The sequence below is a fragment of the Scyliorhinus torazame genome, chromosome 14 (assembly GCF_047496885.1).
Source record: "Scyliorhinus torazame isolate Kashiwa2021f chromosome 14, sScyTor2.1, whole genome shotgun sequence".
In the NCBI taxonomy this organism is placed as follows: domain Eukaryota; kingdom Metazoa; phylum Chordata; class Chondrichthyes; order Carcharhiniformes; family Scyliorhinidae; genus Scyliorhinus; species Scyliorhinus torazame.
Window position 1 is genome coordinate 27,125,130 of NC_092720.1, and position 25,767 is coordinate 27,150,896.

General features: G+C 48.5%; 1 protein-coding gene across 2 annotated transcripts in view; it reads left to right on the forward strand.

Moving 5' to 3' along the window:
- Window positions 1-25,767, forward strand: part of LOC140389598 (WW domain-containing transcription regulator protein 1-like) — a 190,969-nt gene that overhangs the window by 136,326 nt on the left and 28,876 nt on the right. The window contains exon 3 of one of the 2 annotated variants that reach the window (XM_072473864.1): window positions 14,574-14,687. The exons of the other annotated variant lie outside the window; for it this stretch is intronic. Within the exon in view, the coding sequence (XP_072329965.1) occupies window positions 14,574-14,687 (114 nt within the window). The remainder of the gene's footprint in view (window positions 1-14,573; window positions 14,688-25,767) is intronic. 2 annotated transcript variants of the gene reach the window in all.

Sequence of the window (25,767 nt, forward strand, 5' to 3'; positions counted from 1 at the left end):
GGAAACGTGACGATTGGCATCGGAATCAGATAAGTTGGTTCTTTGTGGGTGGCAAGGGATCATGCTAGGGAGATTGGGGGGGGGGGGCAAGCGGGATGGGGGTTGCAGGTTTTGGAGGCCAGATGGGGGAGATATAAAGGGGGATGTAACATCACTGTGTTTGTGGAGGTGGGGGGGGGGGGGGGGGGTGGGGGGGGGGGGGGGGCACACCCTCCGATGTGCAAAGGCCACCCCCACCCAGATGCCCCACCGTTACAACATTTATTTTTCAAAAACAGCTTGTCCACCCCTGCCCACGGCAAATGGCGTGGACAGTGTAAAATCCAGCCTGCTGGGACACCAACCCAGCGATGTTTTTCATGTTCGTTCTGCGAGGCATTGTTTGTTGTCTTGAGTTTTGTTTCTTTATGTTTAGTTTTTTTTTCCTGAATGAACAGAAATTGGGTGTCAAATGTATTTGCTTGATAATGATTGTGTTGTTGAGCTCCTCGCTGTATACCAACCTGGCCTTTAACGAAATAACAATGCTATTGGGTGTTTCCTTTGTACCTGTGATTTAACAAGGGGTGCCTGTACCAGCAGTGAAATTTGAGAACTCTGTTGTGTGCCAGTAAAGACTCTAGCCACTAATCCACTGAGATAACAGAGAGCTGTGTTGCTGGGGTTAGTAATTATCAAGGCAACCCAACCCTCTAACATTACTATGGGGTGTCCAGGAATTGAAAATTAATCTTCTGGACTCGGCTGTGAGCAACTTGGGGCAATAATCATAAGATTACATACGATATATGGCACAGGAGCCCATCCTGTCCATACAGGGGTTTATGCTCCACCTAAGCTCCCCCTATCTTCTCCCATCTAAATCTACCATTGTAACCATCTATTCCCATCTCGTTCGTATGTTTGTCTTGCTTTCCGTCAAATAGAGTCTTAGAGTTTTACAGCACAGAAAGAGACCATCCTGTCTGCACCGGCCTTCAAGCACCGATCTATTCTAATCCCATTTATCAGCATCTGGTCTGTAGCCCTGTATGCTATCCAGATTTGACAAAGAGTCATTGGACTCAAAACTTTAGCTCTTTTCTCTCCCTACAGATGCTGCCAGACCTGCTGAGATTTTCCAGCATTTTCTCTTTGGTTTTTTGAATCCAGCATCCACAGTAATTTGCTTTTATCCAGTGTATGCTATGGTAAACCTATGCCCCCTGGTTATTGACTCCTCTACTAAGGGGGAAAGTTCCTATCTACCCTATCTATGTCCTTCATAATCTTGCACGCCGTAATCAGGTCCCTTCTCTGCTCTAAGGAAAACAGCCCTAGCCCTCATAGCTGAAATCTTTCAGCCCAGGCAACATCCTGGAGAATTTCCTCTACTCTTTCTCGTACAATCATAAAATACGTCCATACTGTTTGCTTCAACCATTTTGGGTAAAGTAAGTTTCTTCTGAATTCCCTATTGGAATTCTTGATGAGTATCTTATATTGATGGCCTCAATGGTCTTCCTCCAAAACGAGACACTCTCTCTTCATCCACTCTATTGGAAGGTTTCATAATTTTAAAGACCTCCATTAGGTCGCCCCTTCATCCTTTTCTCCACCCTGCCAATTTGAGCAGCCAGACATCCGGTTTTAGCCGTTGCCCACCACTGGATGGCTTCATATCCATTGGGGCAGCACGGTAGCATTGTGGATAGCACAATTGCTTCACAGCTCCAGGGTCCCAGGTTCGATTCCGGCTTGGGTCACTGTCTGTGCGGAGTCTGCACATCCTCCCCGTGTGTGCGTGGGTTTCCTCCGGGTGCTCCGGTTTCCTCCCACAGTCCAAAGATGTGCAGGTTAGGTGGATTGGCCATGATAAATTGCCCTAAGTGTCCAAAATTGCCCTTAGTGTTGGGTGGGGTTACTGGGTTATGGGGATAGGGTAGAGGTGTTGACCTTGGGTAGGGTGCTCTTTCCATGAGCCAGTGCAGACTCGATGGGCCGAATGGCCTCCTTCTGCACTGTAAATTCTATGATTCTATGATAATTTGACCCTTAGACCACTCAGCTTAGTAAAGGATCGTGCTTCTATATTTTCTCTGCATCCTTTCCAGTCAATGATGTAAATACATTTTCTAACATGGTGACCAGAACTGCACGCAGCATTTTTAAGTGTGGTCTAACCAAGGTTCAGCACAAAGTCCCTACTTTTCAATTCTATCCCTTTTGAAATAAAGCCTAATGCTTGGTTTGCTTTTCTAATAGCTTTGTACTCCAAAATCTCCTTTGTTCTCTAGACTTGCACCGTCCAAATAATAAGTGACTTCTCTATTCTACCTACCAAAGTATACCAACTCTTGTTTATCTGTTTTGAACTTAACTTGCCAATTGTTTGCCCATTCTGTAAGTTTATTAACATCCTCCTGTAATTTGTTGCACTCCTCCTCAGTACTGACGAACCATGCCCCCCCCCCATGCACACCCCACCCCACCCTACCTCTTGCCCCTTGCTCCCACCTTGGTGTCATCCATAAATTTATAAATTGTTTTTTTATTTCCATAATGCAGATAAAATTGTGAACAGCAGCGACCCCAGCATGGATACTTTTGTAACACCACTTCATACCTTCTACTACTATGAATAAATACCCTTTATCCGACTCTCTACTTTCTATTTTGAAGACAATTGGGAACCCATTCTGTCACTTGTCACAAAAACAGAAAGTACTGGACAATCATAGATCATAGAATCATAGAATTTACAGTGCAGAAGGAGGCCATTCAGCCCATCGGGCCTGCACCGGCTCTTGGGAAAAGCATCCCACTTAAACCCACACCTCCACCCTAACCCCGTAACCCAGTAACCCCACCTCACCTAAGGGCAATTTAGCACGGCCAATCCACCTAACCTGCACATCTTTGGACTGTGGAAAGAAACCGGAGCACCCGGAGGAAACCCATGCAGACACGGGGAGAATGTACGGACTCCGCACAGACAGTGACCCAAGCCGGGAATCGAACCTGGGACCCTGGAGCTGTGAAGCAACTGTGCCAACCACGGTGCACCTCCACCCCAACAGGATCCGCCTTCGGGCGATCAGAGAGGCGGAGGCTAAAACATTGGCCTCCACACCCGCTTCCAACCCCGGCCAGTCCGATATCTCGAATATGGCCTCCAGAGGACCCGGCTCAAGACTCACACCTGCTGCCCCACGGTCTCAGCAGGTCTTATAGCATCTGTGGGGAGGGAAGGGAACTAACGTTTCAAGTCTGAATGACTCTTTGTCAAAGCTTGTCAATTGTCCCCTGACTCCACATTCTGAAACCTTATTCATTCGACTCTTGTGGGGCATCTTATTTGAAAATCCAGATACATGTTTAAAATAAATTTTTTATTCTCCTCCTTTTTCACATTTTTCCAAATTTACACCCACCAACAATCAATGATAACAAATACAATATCAATCGACTGGCCAACAATTTTTTTCTCCCACCAACCCCCAAACAACCCTCAACATTTTAAGTACAAACATCAAAGAAAAGGATTCAGGAATCCACCATCCACCATCCACCCATACATAGTCACCAACAACATCCACAGTCCAACCCCCGCCCTAATGTTCGATGTCATCCAATTCTTGAAATGCATAATAAACAAAGCCCATGAATTGTAGAACCCTTCCATCTTTCCCTTCAACTCAAACTTCACCTTCTCGAGTGTTAAAAACTCCACAGATCCCCCCGCCCCGACAGGGCACAGGGTGGAGAAACTGACCTCCACCCCACAGGATCCGCCTTCCCACCTGCATATAATTAAACATTTACCCCTGCCCCAACCTATATTTCACCCCCAGCTCCTTCAATCCTGCAAACTGACCCCCTAGAACCAAATCCTTTAGGCCAGCACGGTGGCACAGTGGTTAGCAATGCTGCCTCACGGCGCCGAGGTCCCAGGTTTGATTCCGGCTCTGGGTCACTATCCGTGTGGAGTTTGCACATTCTCCCCATGTTTGCTTAGGTTTCGCTCCCACAACCCAAAGATGTGCAGGGTAGGTCAATTGGCCACACTAAATTGCCCCTTAATTTGAAAAAATGAATTGGGTCCTCTAAATCTATTTTAAAAAAACCAAATCCTTTAATGCCCTGACTCCCTTCTTGTCCCATCTCCGAAAACTCCCATCCCACTTCCCTGGCTCAAATCTGTGATTCCCTTGAATCGGCATTTCCCTTGACCCCGCCCCCAGCCTAAAGTGCTGGCGCAACTGCCTCCAGATTTTCAATGTCGCTACGACTACCGGACTACCTGAGTATTTCCCCGGGGCCATCGGGAGCGGCGCTGGTGCCAACTCCCTCAGCCCTGACCCCCTGCACAGACTCTCCTCCGAAAATCCAGATAAATTACATCTACTGCATCACCATTGTCTACGCTCCCTGTTACCTCCTCAAAAAATTCATTAAGGTTGCTGAAGCAAGATTTTCCCTTTTGAAATCCATTCTGGCTATTCATTACTTTTTCTCCTCATTTTTAGATGTTCTATTCTTTCTTTTAGTAAAAATTCCATCACTTTTCCTACCACTGATGTTAACCTCAATGGTCTTTAATTCCCGCGTCATGTCCTGTCCCCCTTCTTAAATATAGGGATTGCATTAACTACCCACTGGTCCCTTGGTGCTACACTTTCTTCTAATGAATTATTAACAATGGAGAGTAAGTTTGATCCAGGCACTCTGACAGTATAGACAACAATTGGCTGGGATTAACTTACTGTCTCATTTAAACTCTGAGAATGGAACACTGGCTCTCCTTTTTAAAAAGATTTAGAGTACCCAATTTATTTTTTGTCCCAATTAAGGTGCAATTTAGTGTGGCCAATCCACCTAACCTGCACATCTTTGGGTTGTGGGGGTGAAACTCGTGCAGGCACTGGGAGAATGTGCAAACTCCGAACCCGAATCCGCAGCACTGTAGGCAGAAGTGCTAACCACTGCGCCACCGTGCCGCCCACACTGGCTCTCCTCAATGAACTCCCATCGCTCCTGTTGATTTTCCCTGTAGTTAAGGATTACAAAGATTGAATGGAATAAAATATAAATATTGTGCTGTATGGGTTAAAGTGCCTGAAACCCACTGTCCTTGCTGTCATCACTGTTATGTTCCTATGTGACTTGAGAGTAAATTTTGCAAGTCCAGCTTCTGACGAGGAAGTTCACTTGTTGGGAACTCTCTATGGAGGGAACTAGGCACAGCCTTTAATGTACTATCAGTTAAAAAGGGGAAGCGTCAAAAATGAGCTGTGTTCTCCCTCTGGCTCACCGTCCAATCTGCGCTTGGAGATAAGCCCTCACAAAAGCCATCTTGTGATGTGCTTACAACCAGAAATGTATTTTTCCAGACCCAACGGCAGTGGTGTGTACCAGCCAGGAAAGATTTGTACCTGGCTCAGCGGCAGTACTCGCACCTTTGGGGAAGGAGCCTTGATGCGACCATCAATTCACTCGAGACGGGAGTAGAAGTAAACTGTGGCTTTAATCAACTTAGAACAGTGCCTGCCTGCGACTGATCCAATACTGAGAACCGCCTACAGGTCGACTGCTCTTTATACTTCCCTTCAAGGGGAGGAGCCATGGGCGGAACCCATAGAGGCCCCAACATGTTCCCCTATGGATAATGCCATACAATGGCCCATAGGAGGAGCCCACAAGGGCAACAGCATAGCACAGATACAAATACAAGGGCAACAGCACAGATACAAATACAATGGTGGATTATTGGCATAATACATTCACCACAAGCCTACAGATCAAAATATAACACACTATAACAAGCAACCGGGACTCCAGAGTAGCACTGAGAAAATGCTGCACTCTCGGAGGTGCTGCATTTCCGATCTGCCCTCTCAGATGGAAGTTAAAATCAAAGGAGGAGCAGGGATACTGTTTGTGGTTGATGTATCCCTCAGTCAACATCACAAATAAATCTCGCCATTTGCTGTTTGTGGGATCTTACTGTGTACAAATTGCTCTGTTTTCTTTATTTCAACGGTGGCTACACTTCAAACGTACTTATCTGGCTCTCAAGCCTTCTGAGACGATCTAAGGTCATTAAAAGGTGCGCTGCAAATGCAAGTTGTTTCTTTCCGGGGCTGGGATCAAGTGATCTGTCTCTGCCCAGCCTGTCGGTTGTGTGTTCCAGTAAGTGCAACGCTAGCACTGGGTCAGCCTGCCAAAAGAGGCGGAAACCAGATTAAATATTAACAAAGGTTTCTAACTTGAGCAGCTAGTCCCTTGGGTTTAGATCCTTGCATTGCTAAACACTCAGCTGTCTGTGCAGCCAGGGTTTCTGAGCTATTTGCTGCTTAGAGTTGTCCAGCAGTAAATCATTTCCAAATGTGAGTTCAGTTCTGGGGCTCCTGTGATGAAATGGAAAATGTGTTAGCTGGCCTGTTTGTTTTTCATACACTTTACTTTTCTTCTTTCTCTGCCAAAGCGACGGAAGGCTCCCCACAGATACACAGGGAGAAGCTTTTAAAAGCTTTCTAAGGCTTATCAGGAACATTTGTCTTTCACACGGCAAATTGTTATGATTGGGAAGGCAGCTGCCTGAAAGGATGATGGAAGCAGACTTAAGGTGACTTTCATAAAGGGAAATGGTTAAATACCTGGAAAGGAAACATTTGCGGGGCACGGGGAGAGGGCCCGGGAGGCGGGAGTCGGGCGTGGGGCTAATATCATGGCTCTTTGAAAGAGTTGCGACAGGGGCAATGGGCTGAATGGCCTGCTGATTTTTGAAGCAAAGGGGCAGTCAGCAGAAATGAGGCAGAGGAAAAGAAACCTTTGCTTATCGAGGGTCTGATTCGGTCTCCCAGAAATGTTTCCAATTGACAATAGATTGGTTTGAAATGCTACTGTTGAGTTTGCAAGCAAACGTGGCAACCATTTTTCACACAGCAAGACCCCCATAAGCCGCAAATTTGAAGAGTCATTCTGCGATGTTGCCTTAGGGAACAATGTTGGCCAGGGTACCGTCCTTGCTCTTCCTTGATGCGTGACTTGAGATCTTTGATACTTCATTCTGAAGACCGGTCCAGATCTATAATAACAATAAACTTTATGAGTGTCAATATAAGTAGGCTTACATTAACACTGAAATGAAGTTACTGTGAAAATCCCCGAGTCGCCTGTTCGGGTACGCAGAGGGAGAATTCAGAATGTCCAAATCACCTAACTAGCACGTCTTTCGGGACTGGTGGGAGGAAACCGGAGCACCCGGACGAAACCCACGCAGACACGGGGAGAACGTGCAAACTTCGCACAGACAGTGACTCAAGCTGGGAATCAAATCCAGGTCCCTGGTGCTGTGAAGGGACAGTGTTGACCACTGTGTTACCGTGCCGCCCTTTTTGTTTCATTCCTAAGGAAGCTACCTCTGACAAGCGTACTCGCTCACCATTTCCGTGCAGTGCTGGGCCAGATCATGCAGGGTTTGAACCAGCATCCTTCTGATTCAGAATCAAGACCAAACCAAGCTACGAACATGCCAAACAACCCACTGTTTATTCCCTTCGCCCACAGATGCCCTGTGCTAATCCGTCCTTGAGATGTGGTTGTCATCAGCAAGAACAGCAATTAGTGCCTACCCCTAACTGAGAAGGTGGTTATGAGCCACTTCTTGAACTTCTGCAGTAGGCACACCCGCTGTGCCTTTTTCCTGCAGTGATTTGGTGCAACTGAATGGCTCACTCAGCAATTTCAGAGAGGAGTATGAGTAACGACAGTACGTTGCTATGACTATTGGGTCACCCGTAGCTTGGACCATATGCTGATAGCAGATTACCTTCCTTCTCGTTGATGAACCAGATGGGTTTTTATGACAATCCTGTAGTTTCATGATCATTATTGTCCAGGTAAACATTTTAATAACAGGTTAATTAATTAAATTTAAATGCTCCATTAATTAAATTTAAATGCTGGAGATTTGAACTTGTATCTCCAGAGCATTAGCCCAGGTCTCTGGAAGTCTAGTCCAGTAACATTACTACCACCCTACCATCTCCGTCCACCTATGTGATAAGTCACTGACCTTTAAGGCCTGTGAAACCAGGAGTACTTCTGGAGCTAGGGCTGCAGGTTTTGTGTGTCGGTGCTATGTGACCCCCTACACAGTTTTGAACGTTTCTAAGAAATTGTGTTCATTACTCCTTCATTTTAATTCTCTCCTGCTCCTGGGATGTCATCAATGGAGTGGAGCCGATTAGCATCACAGAAAGACCCCTTTCAATGCGTGTTGTTGTAATCTGGAATGCCTCAAGAATGGAGGAAGCAGATTCAACAGCAACATTCAAAAAGAGAATTGGGTAAATACTTGATGGGAAAGAATTTACGAGACTATGGGGTAAGAGCAGGAGTCTGGGATAAATTGGATAACCTTTCCAAAGAGTCAGCAGAGGCAATATGGGCCCAATGGCCTTCTGCTGTGCTGTACCATTCTGTAATTCACTGTAAAACTTACACCTCTCAAGGTGCAGCCTCAGCTGTCTTCATTTTATAATAATAATCTTTATTGTCACAAGAAGGCTTACATTAACACTGCAGTGAAGTTACTGTGAACTTGTCCCAGTTCTTCATTGGTGTCAGGTTCCACAGAAAGGGCTCCCAACAATATAGTGGCAATTGGCCATGTTTTTACAGTGCCCTTGTTTAGAGTGGATTCCGAGAGCCTATCTCACCGAAATCCTGCATCTTTATCCCAATCCTTTCATGATCAACGTGATTCTGCCCAATGGGAAAAGTGGGGGCAGATTTCAGAGGTTAAATACAGTGTGAGGAATCTGGCTCCAGTCTTCTGGAATGGGATGCAAATACCGGTAATACAAGCCACTGAAGGGCTGGGACGTGATTCAGAAAACCCATTTCTGGATACTCTTCTGAGGTTGACAGGGTTGTAGGAGCCTGTGTCTGACTTTGGCCGTGGAAATACTCCAAGTAGATACTGGGCACCTGATGAGCAGAAGCTACCCTATGAGCGATGTCCTTCACCTTGATGAGCTTAAACAAAAACCTCCTAAAATGCACTGATTCTTCGAGGTGACCTGGTGACAGTTAAAAGAAGGGCAAAGGAAATTGACAGATTCACCAGCATTAATGCACTTTGTGGTTAGAGAGGAAACAGGAATTGCAGTTTGCCCAGTTACATTGTTTGAGAATTTATGCGTGTGTGTGTGTGTATTGTTTCTGTATGTACACACACATACATTGGTGCACGCGTACAATGTTTGTGTGAGTGCCTTCACACGTGCTTCCTTGTTTGTCTATGAACGCTGTTTGTGTGTGTATGATATTAAGTGAAAACATGAGGCTGATCCTGGAGTTAATACCCGGGGTTTATTTAAATGGGAGGAAGGCCTCTTCAGCTTGGTTAATATACCTGAGGAAACGTGTCGTACAGCTTCGGACTCAGTTGGTCCATTATAAAAGTTCAGCTTCAGGGTATTGGTCCTTTGATCCTGGCTTTCTTTTTTCCATTTGGAAATGCCAAGAATTCTGATTATTTTCCAAAGGGAGTTGACTATCTGCTCTTGTATGTTCATTGTCACCCCAATTTCACAGACCAGGAGAGGGAATTCCGTTGAATATCTACTTGCGCAACAGGATTTTTTTTTTTGCATTGCATCCCATTTGCTTGCAACAGTCCTCATTAGTTGCTCCGTGTCTCAAGTGTGCCGCATCTGTTGGCCTTTAGTTTTTGTCAAAATTTGCAGCCTATGGATGACTTGTGGCTCTGTCAGTAGCACTTCTTGTCTCGCTGTGAGAGGTTCGAGGGTTCAAATCCCACTCCAGATGATGGTGATGTATTTTCCCATTAGTCCGGTGGAAGTCTTCAGTAAGGGAGAACAATTGTTCTCCATCTAGGTGGTGTCGTCCCATACGTGATGTTGAACCAAATCTGGATTTGCCAATCTCATTGCAAATCTTACACATGAAGTCACTTTTCTTTTCCAATTAAGGGGCAATTTAACATGGCCAATCCACCTACCCTGCACATCTTTGGGTTGTGGGGGGTAAGGCCCACGCAGACACGGGGAGAATGCGAAAACGACACATGAAAATGAAATGGACAGTGACACGGGGCCAGGATCGAACCGGGGTCCTCGGCGCCGTGAGGCAGCAGTGCTAATCACTGCGCCACCGTGCCACCCATGAAGCCACTTTTGGATTACACAATCCGACTGCAGTGCTTTTAGAAAGTGACATTAATCCGAGGCCTGGCCTACCCTCTCAGGTGAATGTTAAAAGATCCTACAACACTCCTTTGAAGAAGAGTGGGGTAGTTCTCGCTCCTCGGTGCCCTGACCAATACTTAGGCCCCAAAACAAATGATTTGGTCTGATGCTTTGCAGGTCACCAGGAGCTACCCACACCTGCCGTTCTGGAGATGAGCTTGAGCACACAGATGTAGAATCGATTCCCAATAAGGTGCCTGATTTATAGCTACCAGGACCAGGTAGCTATTGGGAGTGGCAATCATGATTGTTAAGGATGGCCCAATTAAACAGATGGATTGGTTTGTGTTTTGTTTCCAGAATGACAGCCATTAAAAATAAAGCCATACCTTTAACTTTTATAATTACTACTTTCGAAGTATATGGATGAGACATCCTCATAATACTCTGGTATGCAGCAAAGTGCAATTACATTGAGAATGGCAGTGGCAACAATGTTGTGACCAATTAAAGGATATTCCATGAAACCTGACTAGTGGAGTTGCCAACTCTGGTTGCATGTATTCTTGGAGTTGCGTCATATGACCTCTGGCCTTCAATTTTACAGCTGGGATGTGAAGTCGTAGTATCTCGACTACGGCATGGGGCGGTGGGGCGGGGGGGTGGGGGGGGGAGTTGTAGGGGGGGGGTGCGGGGTTGAGATATAGGGTTGACGTTCAAGGAATTGAGCCCAATTACTGTTATTTTCCCTGCTCCTGGTACATCCTGTCGGAACATTGCAACAGGGGAAGCCACGTGACCTATTCCACTATCCAATGAGATTCAGTCTGACCCGTGACTCCATATCGTCCTTTGCTCCATATCCCACTTGAGGGTCGCACATGGCAACAGCAACTGAAATTGGGGGAGTGCCTTCAGCATGGTGAAACGTCCCAAGGTGTCCCATAGGAGCGTAAGGAGATAGAACTTAACGCCAATCCATGTTGGGAGGTATTAAAATGGATGAAAGTTTGGACAGAGAGGTCGAACGGTCCATCCTAAAGGAGGATGGAGAAAGTTAGAAATGTGAAGAACTTTATTAAGGGAATTTCAGAGCTGAGGCAACGACCAATTAAGATTGAAAATGAGTGCAGATCTCGTGAAGGGTTGTGGAGCTGAAGGTTACAGAGATAGAACATAGAACATACAGTGCAGAAGGAGGCCATTCGGCCCATCGAGTCTGCACTGACCCACTTAAGCCCTCACTTCCATCCTATACCCGTAACCCAATAACCCCGCCTAACCTTTTTTGGTCACTAAGGACAATTTAGCATGGCCAATCCACCTAACCTGCACGTCTTTGGACTGTGGGAGGAAACCGGAGCACCCGGAGGATACCCACGCAGACACGGTGAGAACATGCAGACACCGCACAGACAGTGACCCAGCGGGGAGTCGAACCTGGGACCCTGGTGCTGTGAAGCGACAGTGCTAATCACTTGTGCTACTGTGCTGCCCACTGTGCTACCGTGCTGCCCACACGATAAGGAGCGTTAAGCAATGAAGAGAACTATTGGATGGCTAAATATCTTGTCGGGAGCTGATTGATTTTTTTTCCTTCATTGTGAGGATGGGCATTGCCAGTGAGGGGTGGGGAGGGTGAGGCCCCCCACCCCCCCCCACTTACTGTCAATTAAATGTCCATCACCTCTTCTAGCCCGGCACGTAGCTCCTGCCAGACCTCCCTCTCCATTGGGTTTGATACTACTCACACCGTGAGCAGCCTGGAACTAAAATTGCAACCAGGTCTGAGCAATGCCATAGGGGCCTGCTTTTTAAATGTTAATGAGGCCCCCATCAGTCTTCCTCCTGACCATAAATAAAGGGATCAAAATGGCAGCAGGCGATTAAGGGCTGGGCAACCCCGGTCCCAATCTCTGGCAGGGGCAACCCGACTCCTGGGCACTGCCAGTCCAGCACCCTGCAGTGTCCCTGCCAATCTGACAGTGCAACCTGGGCACCTTGGCAGTGCCACGGTGGCACTGCTAGGGTGCACAGGTGGGACTGCCAGAGTGCACGGGGAGGCAGTGCCATGTGCCCAGGTGCCAGAGGGAGTGCCAGGGTACCACTCTGCCCAGAACCCAACCACCTGGGGGACTCCCCCCACCCAGGTACCATCACGCCTGGTCCATGTTTGTGCGAACCAATGCTAAACAGCGCCATGGCGAGGTCTCCCAAGCGGTCAAGGCCAAATAAAAGGTCAAATAAAAGGTCCCATTTGATAGTGGGGTCATTCTCGGCACTACAAGCACTGAGAAACACCCCAATATTCGCACCCAAAATGGGACTCTGTTTTTTTGTGTGTTAGATCACGCCCATTATGTCCCCAACCTAAGGGACAGTATTGTGAAACTTATGTTGAGAGTGTGCACGTTAGGCCTGATTATAACCTTTCCTGCACAGTGGGATTGGGCCCCGGGAGAATTGGGTGCTGGCATGTTGAGATGAGTCTAATGGCTCACTTAAATATGTAAATCTAGATCTCACCCAGCGAGACCACCCCAGGTCACACGAGGTGTATCGAGGGTCGCAAACCTCTCACAAGATTTAATGCCCTCGTTGCGTCACCGAGTCGGGCGTGACGAGGCCGTGCGATCGCTCCCAATATTTATTTCCATGCAAAATGAGAGCTGCTGAAATAATCACCAATTAACACTCCACAGAGAGTGCGAGGGAGGGAATATGGAGAGTCTCTATTCTGTTACAAAACTCCACACATCTTCATGATAAACACCCTACCTCACTAGTTATACACAAATCCTTTGGATCCTTGTGTTGTCTCTAAGGCATCCAGATTAAAGCCCTATGAGTTACAGAGTACAATTTCCCAATAGTTCTGTCATCTTTGAAGAAGCAGACAGGCTTGCTTGGCCAGTCCTGAAATAGAATAGGAGTCAGAAAGGAGAGAGGAGTCCGACATGAATGAGTGGCAGCTTGGAGGTTACAGTGCCATATTGTCAGTAAGGTACTGTACAATCAGGTTCATGCCCCTGTAGAGGCGGCTAAAGGTGTGTCTGTTCCGATTCCTCAGTCAATTAGAATGACTTATACTTTGGGGGGGAGGGGAGTTGCAAGGCCAGGATAACGTATCTCAAACTGGGGGCAGCACGGTGGTGCAGTGGTTAGCACTGCTACCTCATGGCGCCGAGGTCCCAGGTTCGATCCCGGCTCTGAGTCACAATCCGTGTGGAGTTTGCACGTTCTCCCCGTGTCTGCGTGGGCTTTGCCCCACAACCCAAAGATGTGCAGCGTAGGTGGATTGGCCACGCTAAATTGCCCCTTAATTGGAAAAAATGAATTGGTGACTCTTAAAAAAAATGTTTAAAAAGTATTTCAAACTGCTACACCAATAGCTTCATTTATGTAATGCCCTTAGCTGTAATGAAAGATTCCAAGGAGCTTCACAGGAGCGTTTGACGCTGAGCCAGATGAAATATTGGGACGTAGGACCCGGTCAAAGATGTAGGTTTTAAGAAGCATCTTAAAGAAGGAGAGAGAGGTAGAGAAACTGAAAGGTTTAGTTAGGTAGGGAGTTCCCGGGCTTAGGGCGTAGGCAGCTGAAATTGTGGCTTCCAAGGGTAGAACAATGAAAATTAAGGATGTCTAATAGGCCAGAAGTAGACAGATCTGATGGTGAGAACGGAACACGGCGGCAACCCTGCTGCTGGCTTGTATAAGGAAATCTAAATTAAAACCTGAAAATTTACCTTGCTGGGCCTTTTCTGGCCCATGTTTCGGCCCCCAGGGAAGCTGCTCCCCTACTTATTCGCCAGACTAAAATTCCCATTTTGCAGATGTAAAGCAAGACCTAACTGCCGATTTGTCAGGTGCCCTGCTCCTTTGTTCAAATCCACCTCCTGGGACTTAGCTTCAGCCCCAAGTGGCAAGACGAGCGGCCTGACTTTCGTCCTTTTCAAATGAACTGTGGCAGTTGGTGGGGACCGGCTCACCGATGTAATAATAGATAGGCCCGAGGCCTCATTTCGGGCCATCCTTAAGGGCCGACGCTCTCTGTGTAGGATGCCCACTTGAGGCTTAGAAATGGGTCTGAAGGAACCTCTGTGCCCTAATGCTTTCAGTGCCGGCCTTTGAGAGGCCATTGCAGCCACAACAAAATGCAACTCATCGTTGTAGCATTTCTGGACTATGCTGTGGTTAGATAGCCTACAGAGGTACTCTCTGCAGTCACTCGTTGGTCGGAAGGAGCAATTTAATTCTTGATATTGATCGGAATTGCTGGTTAAGGTTTCCACTGTCAGTAGTTGTTTTTGCACAAATTTCTCAAAACTAGAAGAAGACTCATGGGTGATTCTCGTGGTGTTTCCGTTTAAACAGGGCCCATGCCTGAAGGGTGGGAACAAGCAGTGACACCTGAGGGAGAAATTTACTTCACCAACCACAAAACCAAGACAACCTCCTGGCTCGACCCAAGATTGGACCCACGCAGCAGTAAGAACCAATAAAACTACTCGCTGACCCCGTTGCACATTCCTGTACATTCGGACACACCATGGGTTCCGCGGCTTCGCTAGGAACCAGAACCATTCACGTTCTTGGGGAGAGATGGCTGGACTGTTCCAGGGGAAAGACAAGGAACCGTTCTTTATCTGGATGGCCAGCCACTGCAACCGGTAATGCAAGGTGGCCGTGGCAGAGGTCAAAGGTGGAGCTTCTCTTGCATTTGCACCCCTGACGATACCTCTTACTCTTGGAGGAGCATCTTTTTCTCCTTCTCCAGCATTTACCTGACTCTCTGTACTCATTGGCTCCCAAAGCCAACTGTACTGACGTTTGGGCTGAATTCCAGTGTGGCATGGGGCTTGTGTCCACTGGGATGTGAACTGAGAGGCAGCAAATTAACTTCACCTCCGCACTCTTTGGAGCATTGACCATCGTCCATCCCATCAGTCCTGGATCTGAATCCAAGTCTCCAAGTTCAAAGGACGATTCCCCAATGTTCTCCCCTTCCATAAATACGATTGCATTTTCCTTGCTGTTATTAAATTTCAAATGTCACCGACACCGTTGATCAGATCCTTCTTGTGTGAGCACAAATAGTAGCTAGAAAGTTAAATTATTTATTGCTCCATGTTATCTTGGAGGCTTAAAAGTCTGGAGTGAGCAAAAATGTCTTTACATGTTGTTGGGAATATTTCAAATGGCCACTGACATCTGGCAAAGCATCTTGCTTTAAAGCCTTGGTCAGATTTAAAATGTGATGGCTGTGACTGATGTTGCAATAAAATTCTTGGAAACTGATCCTAAAAGGATCCAAGATGCACTGCAGGAACTCACCAAGGTTCCTTAGGCAGCAGCTTCCAAACCCACACCCCGGCCATCTAGAAGGACAAGGGCAGCAGATACCTGGGAACCCCAGTACCTGGAGGTTCCCCTCCGAGTCACTCACCACCCCGACTTGGAATTATATCGCCGTTCCTTTACTGTAACTGGGTCAAAATCCTGGAACTCCCTTCTTAACAGCACTGTGGGTGAACCTACACCTCAGGGACTTCAGGCAACTCACCACCACCTTCTGAAGGCCAACTAGGGATGGGCAATAAATCATGACCTAACCAGCGACGCCCACATCCCGAAAATGAATTTTTAAAAAGCAGGATGGAGTGCATCCGCCAAATTCTCAATGCGATAAAGGCAGACTTATTTTTATTTAATCGGGTGCTTCATTCCGTATTTATGTGTCTCTTGTTTTCAACTCAGTCAGAGACCAGCCTGTCAGCAGATATTCTGAATCTCAGCTCCCTCCAGGGGAGGCATGAATCAGAAATGTTGCTCAGCTTAGTGTCCTTCACCGCTTCAATTTTAAACATCTCATCCTCACATACCTATGTTTCCATGGCTCGCTCCTCCCTGCCCATGTAATCTCCTCCAGACCTGCAACCCACCAAGAGCTTTGTGTTCCTCGAGCTCTGGCCTCTTCATCCCCCCTATTATCAGTTGTACCTTCCACCATCCAGACCTAAGCTTTGAAATCCTCCCCCCCCTCAAACCTCCGCCTCCATGTCCTCCTTTTAGACGCTTCTTCAGCAAAGCTTTTGGTCACCTGATCTAATGCCTCCTTCTTTGATTCTGGGCGAGATTCTCCATCCACGTCTGCCCGGCGACCAGAGATTGCCGCCCGAGGTCAATGGACTTCTCCATTGTCCGCGGCTCGCCTGTGGCATTCTTGCGGTGGGCGGGACGGAAGAATAAAGCCCACTGTGCCAGTTCTTGTCTGATTGCACCATGGGAGCTATATAAATGCAAGTCGTTGTTATGGTGTTGCCTCTGGATAAGATATTCCAAGCAAAAAAAACATATAATGGGTGACTGAATTGATGTCGCTCTGTTATGCTATTGTCCACGGTCAAAATTATTCCCATGCTTTACCCTATTCTACCTCTTTTATAGCTCATTAGTGATGCTTTGTCTATGTGGCACTGTCTAGTACTGGGCTCATTGACCTAAGTCCATGCACTTGATGTTTACCTGTACAGGACTTCATCCTTCTAACCCATTAGTCTAGCTCTATGCACTTGGTAATCTCTGGTACAGGATTTTATACCTCTCATCTATCAGTGTTGTTTCATTCCTTTAGCTCCTCGATACTTTATTTTCCATAAGTTGGTGTTTGTGGTTTTTCAGTTGGATAGTCCTGTCTACCTGGTATCCAATGAAAATTCACATCCTGGCAAAGTATGTTTATCGAACAAGCTGTTCGATGGGAAAGTGCATTCCCTTTCCTCTAGGCATATCTTATTTTATATTCCAGGAGCCTAGTTATCCGAATCTAGCAAGAATCTACCATGTTTTGTTTCACCCAAGGGCACTAAAAATAGTTAATAGAGCCCCACACTGCGATGCTGCAACGAGAAAGAAAGACTCGCATTTATATAGCATCGTTCGCACCCGCCGGACATCCCAAATCACTTTGCGACCAGTGAAGTATTTCTAAAGTGTCGCCACTGTTGTAATGTCGGAAAGGTGTGGGGCCTGCGGTGCTGAGGACCCGGGATGGATCCCGGCCCCGGGTCACTGTCCGTCTGGAGTTTGCACGTTCTCCCCGTGGGTTTCACCCCCACAACCCAAAGATTTGCAGGTTAGGTGGGTTGGACACGCTAAATTGCCCTTTAATTGGGAAAAAAATAATAATTGGGTACTCTAAATTTATTTTAAAAAAGGAAAGTTGTCAGCCAATGAAGACACAGCCAGCTCCCATGGACAAACAATGTGATAATGACCGTAGGATGTGATTCTTTGATAAGGATAGATATTGCCCAGGACACCAGGCTCAGCAAGGCAGGGACATGTTTTTACATAGAAGGCAGAAAATGCTGGATAAACTCAGCAGGCCTGACAGCAACTATGGAGAGACAAACAGAGTTAACGGCTGGAATTCTCAGGTCTTTGAGATTCGCTTTTCCCGCTTGCAGCACATCGCCGCCAGCGTGTTTCCCGGCGCCGTGGGGTGCCTTCAATGTGAAATCCCATTGACAAGCGGCGGGTGGATAGAGTCTCGCCGCGGGCAAACGACATGTGACACGCGGCGGGGTAACCTGAGAATCCCGCCCAACGTTTTGAGTCCAAAATGACCCTGCTACAGAGTTCTGCAGAAGGGTCAATTGAATTCAAAACGCTAACTGTTGTTATTTCTGCTGAGCTCATCCAGTATTTTCTGTTTTTATTTCAGATTTCCAGCATCGGTGGTATTTTGCTTTTATTTACAGCAGAGTGGCCTTGGGTTTAACATCCCCTCTGAAAGATGGCACCTCTGACACTACAGCATTCCCTCACTACTGTGTTGGAATGTGGGCCTTAGTTTATAAGCTCAAGACCTGGAGTGGAACTTGAAGCTATAACATTCTGATTCCATGTGCGACAACTGAGCTACACTTAACTCCTTTTGAGCTGGCACCCCTTACCGAAACCACTTTCAGGTTAGGATGTAAACAGGGCCTTATGACCTTACCCGCAGGCACGGTTAGTGTTTAATCAAGTCGATTACAACCTGAGGACAATTGAGCACAAAAGTAAACATTTTGCCCCAAATTGGCCAAATTTTTAGCCACCGGCCCAGCAAACCTTTACTTCAGGTTTTGAATCTGGATGGGGACTGAGTGGGGATAACTGCGCATTCAGCAGCAGGTTTTTGCAAGGCTAATGGGTGTGGAGTCACCCTCACCAAATGACAACCAACTTCATATAAAGGCCGATCTCCTTCATCGGGGAGATTTAAAAAAAAAAATTGGCTCCGATTAAAATGAACGCTGCGTAAAGTGAGAAAGAAAAGGGAGACAAAACAAAATACTCGCTGGAAGCTTAATTACTGTACATCCAACTCCTTGCATGGGATTCACATTTGGCGAATAGCTCTTGCTAACACTTCACAGGTTACTGGAGCAAAGGATGCACATAGTTAAATCCAAGATTCCTCTGATCTTCTCGTGAGTTGCATTTTGTTTACCCCCTCCCCCCTCTCCCCTCCCTCTCAACTAACTGGAACAAGAAGTTCATTGTTGGCAGAGCTAGCAGACTAACTCCTGGATGTCGTGACCAAGTAAGAAAAGTGTTGGCAGCCTGTGCCAAGCATGTGTTTTCGATCAGGCAGTTAGTGCACAACACCTGATGCTAGCTACCCCCGGAGACAATAATCCCTCGGCGCGGTGAGCTCAGATGGGACTGAGGCTCTCGAAACATTACCTCCTGCAATTGCGAACATGGCGTGGGATTGAGGGGAGAGTGCAGTTCTTGTCCTCCTGATTGACGCCAAGTTTACTGTGTAATGCCTGCTTATCCCATTTACTCTCCCATTGCAGCCACATCAGGGGTCCTTGAGACAAAGATTTTGTTTCATTCTGTGCTAAAACCCAGATGGTTTCTTCAGGTTCCATGCAAAAATTTCATAGATGGAAAAGTTTAACATATTATGAGTTAATTTTGTTTTATAGACGTATTTCATTGTTGATCTCCTACATAGGAACAGGAGTAGACCATTCATCATCTGGAATGTGTCCCGCTATTCACTTAAGTCATGGCTGAACTTCATCTATATGCCCTTGCCAATCAAAAATCTACCAATCTCAGTTTTGAACCTTGCAATTGACCCCCCCACCTCCGCTTTAACTAGTGATTGACTCCAGGGATGTCTTGCTGCAGATATACAGGGCCTTGGTGAGACCACACTTGGAATATTGTGTGTAGTTTTGTTCTTCTTATCTGAGGAAGGATGTTCCTGCTGTAGAGAGAGCTCAGCAAAGGTTTACCAGGCTGATTCCTGGGATGGCAGGACTGACGTTTGAGGAGAGATAGGAATATATTCTCTGGAGTTCATTTAAAATTCTTTTTTATACATTTTGAGTACCCAATTCATTTTTTCCAATTAAGGGGCAATTTAGCGCGGTTAATCCACCTCCCCTGCACATCTTTGGGTTGTGGGGTCAAAACCCACGCAAACACGGGGAGAATGTGCAAACTTCACACGGACAGTGACCCAGAGCCGGGATCGAACCTGGGACCTCGGCGCAGTGAGGCATCAATGCTAACCTCTGCGCCACCGTGCTGCCCCATATTCGCTGGAGTTTCGAAGAATGAGGGGGGATCACAAAGAAACCTAGAAAATTCTAACAGGACTAGACAGGTAGATGCAGGAAGTCCAGAACCAGGGGTCACAGCCCAAAGATACGGGGTAAAATCATTTAGGACTGAGATGAGGAGAAATTTATTCACCCAGAGAGTGGTAAGCCTCTCGAATTCGCTACCACAGAAAGCAGTTGAGGCCCAAACATTGTATGTTTTCAAGAAAGACTTAGATAGGGGCAGCACGGTAGCATTGTGGATAGCACAATTGCTTCACAGCTCCAGGGTCCCAGGTTCGATTCCGGCTTGGGTCACTGTCTGTGCGGAGTCTGCGCATCCTCCCTGTGTGTGCGTGGGTTTCCTCCGGGTGCTCCGGTTTCCTCCCACAGTCCAAAGGTGTGCAGGTTAGGTGGATTGGCCATGATAAATTGCCCTTAGTGTCCAAAATTGCCCTTAGTGGTGGGTTGGGTGGGGTTACTGGGTTATGGGGATAGGGTGGACGTGTTGACCTTGGGTAGGGTGCTCTTTCCAAGAGCCGGTGCAGACTCGATGGACTGAATGGCCTCCTTCTGCACTGTATCTATGATATAGCTCCTGGGTCTCAAGAGGCCACAAAATATGGGGGGAAAGTGGGGACAGGTTATTGAGTTGGAGGCTCAGCCATGATCATAATGAATGGTGGAGTGGGCTGCCAGGGCTGAATGGCCTCCTCCTGCTCCTATTTTCTTTGTTTCTATAAATTTGGGCTATATTCAAAATGATGCCAGAAGGAGGCCTCACCTGACCCACTCACCTGAACTTTCAACAGCTCTTCCCAAACCTGGGACATCCGCTACCTAGAAGGGCAAGGATATTAGATACTTAGGGATGCTACAGCCTTCCGAATGGCCCACGCCTGCTGCTATTTTCTGTGTTTCTATGGTAATGTCTCAAGCAAAAGACGGCATTCATGACAGTGTGGCCCATTGTCCTGCGTTGGAGGTCAGCCAAGATAATGTGCTTACGTCTCTGGAGTGGAGTTTCAAACCAATGCTGTCTGATTCTGCTACCCACAGAAGCAGAGCTGACACTCTACGGTGACTAGCGGGGATGTCCACCCCACTGATTGCTCACTCAGTGAAGGGAGTATCATGCTGCAGGTCTGAGCTGCTGCTTGTTTGAGATTGCACTCACGTCATTATTCAGCAATAGTTGATTAAGATAGAAAGAGGTGTTAAATGTTAAAACTCTCATACAGCTGTGGCTCCCTAGAAACCTGTGATGATTGAGCTGCAAGGCTATAATTTGCCCAAATAATTGGTGATGCTTTTGTTTGAGGCAACTGGACATAATAAAAGTCAGACACTGAATGAAACATGTGATAATTTCCCTTTGTCAATGGAACAGGAGTCGGCCATTCAGCCCCTTCAGCCTCTTCTGGCATTGAAATGAAATGCAGCCGATCTGTATTTTAAGCCCAACTACCTACTTTGCTCCCATACCCTTATTTATACCCTTGCCCGACAAAACTTATCAATCTCAGTTTTGACATTTTCAAACCTTCCAAATCCACGACTACTGCCATCTAGAAGGACAAGAGCAGCAGATGCCTGGGAACCCCACCACCTGGAGATTTCCCTCCAAGTCCCTCACTGTCCTGATACGGAAATATATCGCCGTTCCTGCACTGTCGCTGCGTCAAAATCCTGGAACGCCCTCCCTGACAGCACAGTGGGTGTGCCTACACCTCAAGGACTGCCGCGGTTCAAGAAAGCAGCTCACCACCACTTTCTGAAGAGCAACTAGGGATGGGCAATAAATGCCGGCCTGACCAGTGACACCCACATCCCGTAAATAAATGTATTAAAAATTGGCCTGAACAACGTTTTGAGGGAGATAGTTCCCCGTTTGCACGAGATGGTGTGTGAAGCAGCGCCATCTGCCACCACCCTTTGTTCTAGATTCCCCACGAGAGAAAATCGTATCTCTCTATTTACCATAACATTTTTATTGATCATCTGTAACACTGCGCACTTACTTTACCAGAGCGTTTGACTGGTCCTTTATAACAAAGGATTATGGGTAAGTGGCAATGCCGGGGAGCCAATAGAACAGCAGCCATTTTTTCAGAAAGTACGCACGGTACGTGTTTGGAGAAAGTATCTACAGCCTTTAGAATTGAATTGATGTTTTGAAGAGTTTCAGGAGGTTGGTGCAGTAGGGGCTGGTTTAGCACAGTGGGCTAAACAACAGGCTTGTAATGTCGAACAAGACCTGCAGTGCGGGTTCAATTCCCGTACCGGCCTCCCCGAACAGGCGCCTGAATGTGGTGACTAGGTTTCACAATAACTTCATTGAAGCCTACTTGTGACAATAAGCTATTATTATTATTATTAGGTTAATGCAGGGCAGGTGGTGTCTTCCAGTCTTGCCCATTCTTCCCTTTGATCAGAGTCATCGAGAATTTCAGGCCGTTTCTGTATATTAAGAGGAAACTCGAAGCATGTGCGTAATGTCCGAGTACATTACAGCATGGGTGTGGCACACCACAATGGCCCTCCCTATTTTCTTATCCTTTACATTTGTGGTGAGAAAACTCAACTTTAAACAAGCTTATTGAATGGCCCCAGAACAAACCCTACATGGAGGTGTTGCACCATCCCTTGGGTGAATGCAGTGATCATTAGACGCCAGGGCTGGTCCTACTTTACTGAGAGCATTTAGAAATCATCACATCAAAGAGTGTTGCTGCACAGAAGGAGACCATTCGGCCCACTGTGTCTGCGCTGGCTCTTTGGAAGAGCTGTCTTGACAATTAATTCCCGGAGACGCCAGGATAATCCTGTAGGATTGGCATCTCCGGATATAACATGGAGTTTGAGGAGATCTGGTGGTGTAATTGTGAAAGTGCATTTACTCCGATCCGGTCACTAATGCTCAATTAGCAATAGACGAGTGTAATCCACATTGGGAGGTTGGTGCATGAGGTGAATTACTGAGATGGGCGGAATTCTCCGGTATCGGCGTGATGTCCGCCGACTGGCGCCCAAAACAGCGCAAATCAGTCGGGCATCACGCCACCCCAAAGGTGCGGAATGCTTCACATCTTGGGGGGCCGAGCCCCAACCTTAAGGGGCTAGGCCGGCACCGGCCGAATTTCTGCCCTGCCAGCTGGCGGAAAAGGCCTTTGGTGCCCCGCCAGCTGGCTCGGAAATTACATCTCCGGGTGGCGCATGCGCGGGAGCGTTAGCGACTGCTGACGGCATTCCCGCACATGCGCAGGGGAGGGAGTCTCTTCCACCTCCGCCATGGAGGAGACCGTGGCGAAAGCGGAAGGGAAAGAGTGACCCCACGGCACAGGCCCGCCCGCGGATCGGTGGGCCCCGATCGCGGGCCAGGCCACTGTGGGGGAACCTCCCGGGGCCAGATTGCCCCGCGCCCCCCCAGGACCCCGGAGCCCACCCGCGCCGCCTTGTCCCGCCGGTAAGGTAGGTGGTTAAATCTACGCCGGCGGGACAGGCATTTTAGCAGCGGGACTTCGGCCGGTCAGGGGCTGTTGACAGCGGCCACCCCACCCCCCCGGCGTTTTTCCGGGCCCCGATGGGCCGAGTGGCCGTCCAGTTTTGGCCAGTCCCACCGGCGTGAATTGCTCACCTCACACACGGCGGGACCTGGCGGGTGAGTATGCGGGGGCGGTCTTGGGGGGGGGAGCGGGGTGGGTTCCCCACGGTGGCCTGGCCCGCGATCGGGGCCTACCGATCTGCGGGCGGGCTTGTTCCGTGGGGGGGACTTCTTTTCTCCGCGCCGGGCCCCTGTAGGGCTCCGCAATATTGCCCGGAGGCCGGGGCCGAGAAGAGAACCCCCGTGCATGCGCGGAAATATGCCGGCCGGTTAGCGCATGTGCGAGATCATGCCGGTTGGTCCGCGCATGAGCGAACTCGCGCTGTCCCTTCGGCGCCGGCTGGAGCGGCGCCAACCCCTCCGGCGTCCACCTAGCCTTTCCTTCCTTTCGGCGGCTGTTGACGCCGGAGTCGTTGCCGCCGGTTTTCCCGCCGGCGTGGGGACTTCGTCCCCAGAAGGGAGAATCCCGACCGCGCTGTTAGGTAATTTAGAAATTCTGGACTCTCCCTCTGTGTACCCGAACAAGCACCTAGCTAGGGGAATGTCACAGTAACTTCATTGCAGTGTTAATGTAAGCCTACTTGTGACAATAAAGATTATTATTATTAACCACTGCGCCACCATGCTGCCCCAAAAGGTCCCTTATCTTGATGTATTTTGTACCTTTTAAATAAATAAGTTGGATTCCAGGGAGCATTTGGGGGGAAAAAAATAAAGGGCAGGATTCTGCTGTAATCGGCGGGGCGGGCAACTCCGGCGGGAAGGAGTGGCGGGAACCACTCCAGCATCGGGCCGGCCCAAAGGTGCAGAATCCCCCACACCTTCGGGGCCTAGGCGGGTGCCGGAGTTGGCGCCCTGCTGGCTGGCGGGGCAGTGGCTTGGCGCCACAGCAATCGGCGCCGAAGGGCCTCCCCGGCCGGCGCGAGTTGGCGCATGCGCGGGAGCGCCAACCTGTGCTGGCGTCATCCCAGCGCATGCGCAGGGGGGGGTTCATCTCCGTGTCGGCCATGGCAGAGGAATAGCAGCCGACACGGAGGAATAGCGTGCACCCACGGCGCAGGCCCGCCCGCGGATCGGTGGGCCCCGATTGCGGGCCAGGTCACCGTGGGGGCACCTCCAGGGGCCAGATCCCCCCGCACCCCTCCGCGGACCCCGGAGGCCGCCCGCGCCGCCAGGTCCCGCCGGTAAGGACCTACTCTCATATATGACGGCGGGGCTGGCAAAAAAACGGGCGGGCACTCGGCCCATCGCGGGCCGGAGAATCGCCGGGTAGGCTGCTGCCAGGGGCCGCCGACCGGCGTGGCGCGATTCCCACCCCTGCCAAATCTCCGGCGCCGGAGAATTCGGCAGCCGGCGGGGGCGGATTCACGCCGCCTCCCGGCGATTTGCTGACCCGGCCGGGGGGGGGGGGGGGGGGTCAGAGAATCCCGCCCAAAGTCCCTTTACCCATGAAAACATGTAGCTCTCCCTAATTGTGTTGCTGCAGCTCACCCATCACTATTTCCGTCATCTCCTTTAGCCCTACCATCCCCTGAGATATCTGGCCACCTCCAGCTCTGGTCCCTGGCACATCCCCGATTTCAATCACTCCACCATTGATGACCGTGCCTTCAGTTGCCTCGACCCCAAGCTCTGGAATTCCCTCCCTCAGCCCCTCCACTCCTCGACCTCTCTTTCCTCTTTCAGGATGCTCTGTGGAGAAGCTGGAAACTTAAAAACAAGCTTCTTGGCCACCTGTTCTAACATCTCCTCACATGACTTGGTGTCAGATTTGTCCGATAATATTCCTCTGAAGTGCCTTGGGGGCTTCGTACTGCGTCAAAGGCACAATATAACTGCACGTTACTGTGTCGCACAAATTATAGGAATATTCCTGACAGACACAGTCTGGTTTATTCCTGCACATCTGTTTTAACGTTTCCTGAGGGGACAAAAACACACTTTGAAACAGCTCCAAGAAGTAAAATAAAATAATGCTCTCACCTCAACTTTGACCTGTGGAGCACGCCACTGCATGTTAATTTGAGTGGTGACACTCTATTTTTCTTGACATCATGAGGGCCACTGGAAGGTTGGAGGGCAAAGGACTGATGACTGTGGTGGAGAGGGATGGTGGGGGGGGGTGAGGTGGAGGTGGGAGGTGGGAGGCGTGGGGACTAAGGGCGAAGAAAGTCTCTGGAGGGATGAAAGTCTTCACCTGTTTCCCTGTTTATTTTGTGCTGAGGAAGTGCAGAGACAGAAGCTGCTCAGAACAGAGTGGCAACCTTCCTGTTTGACAAGAATCACTTGTGCCTGGTTGTTCCGAACTTCAATATTGCTGGGAATAGAAATGTGTTGTCGAAGCTTTTCATCTTGA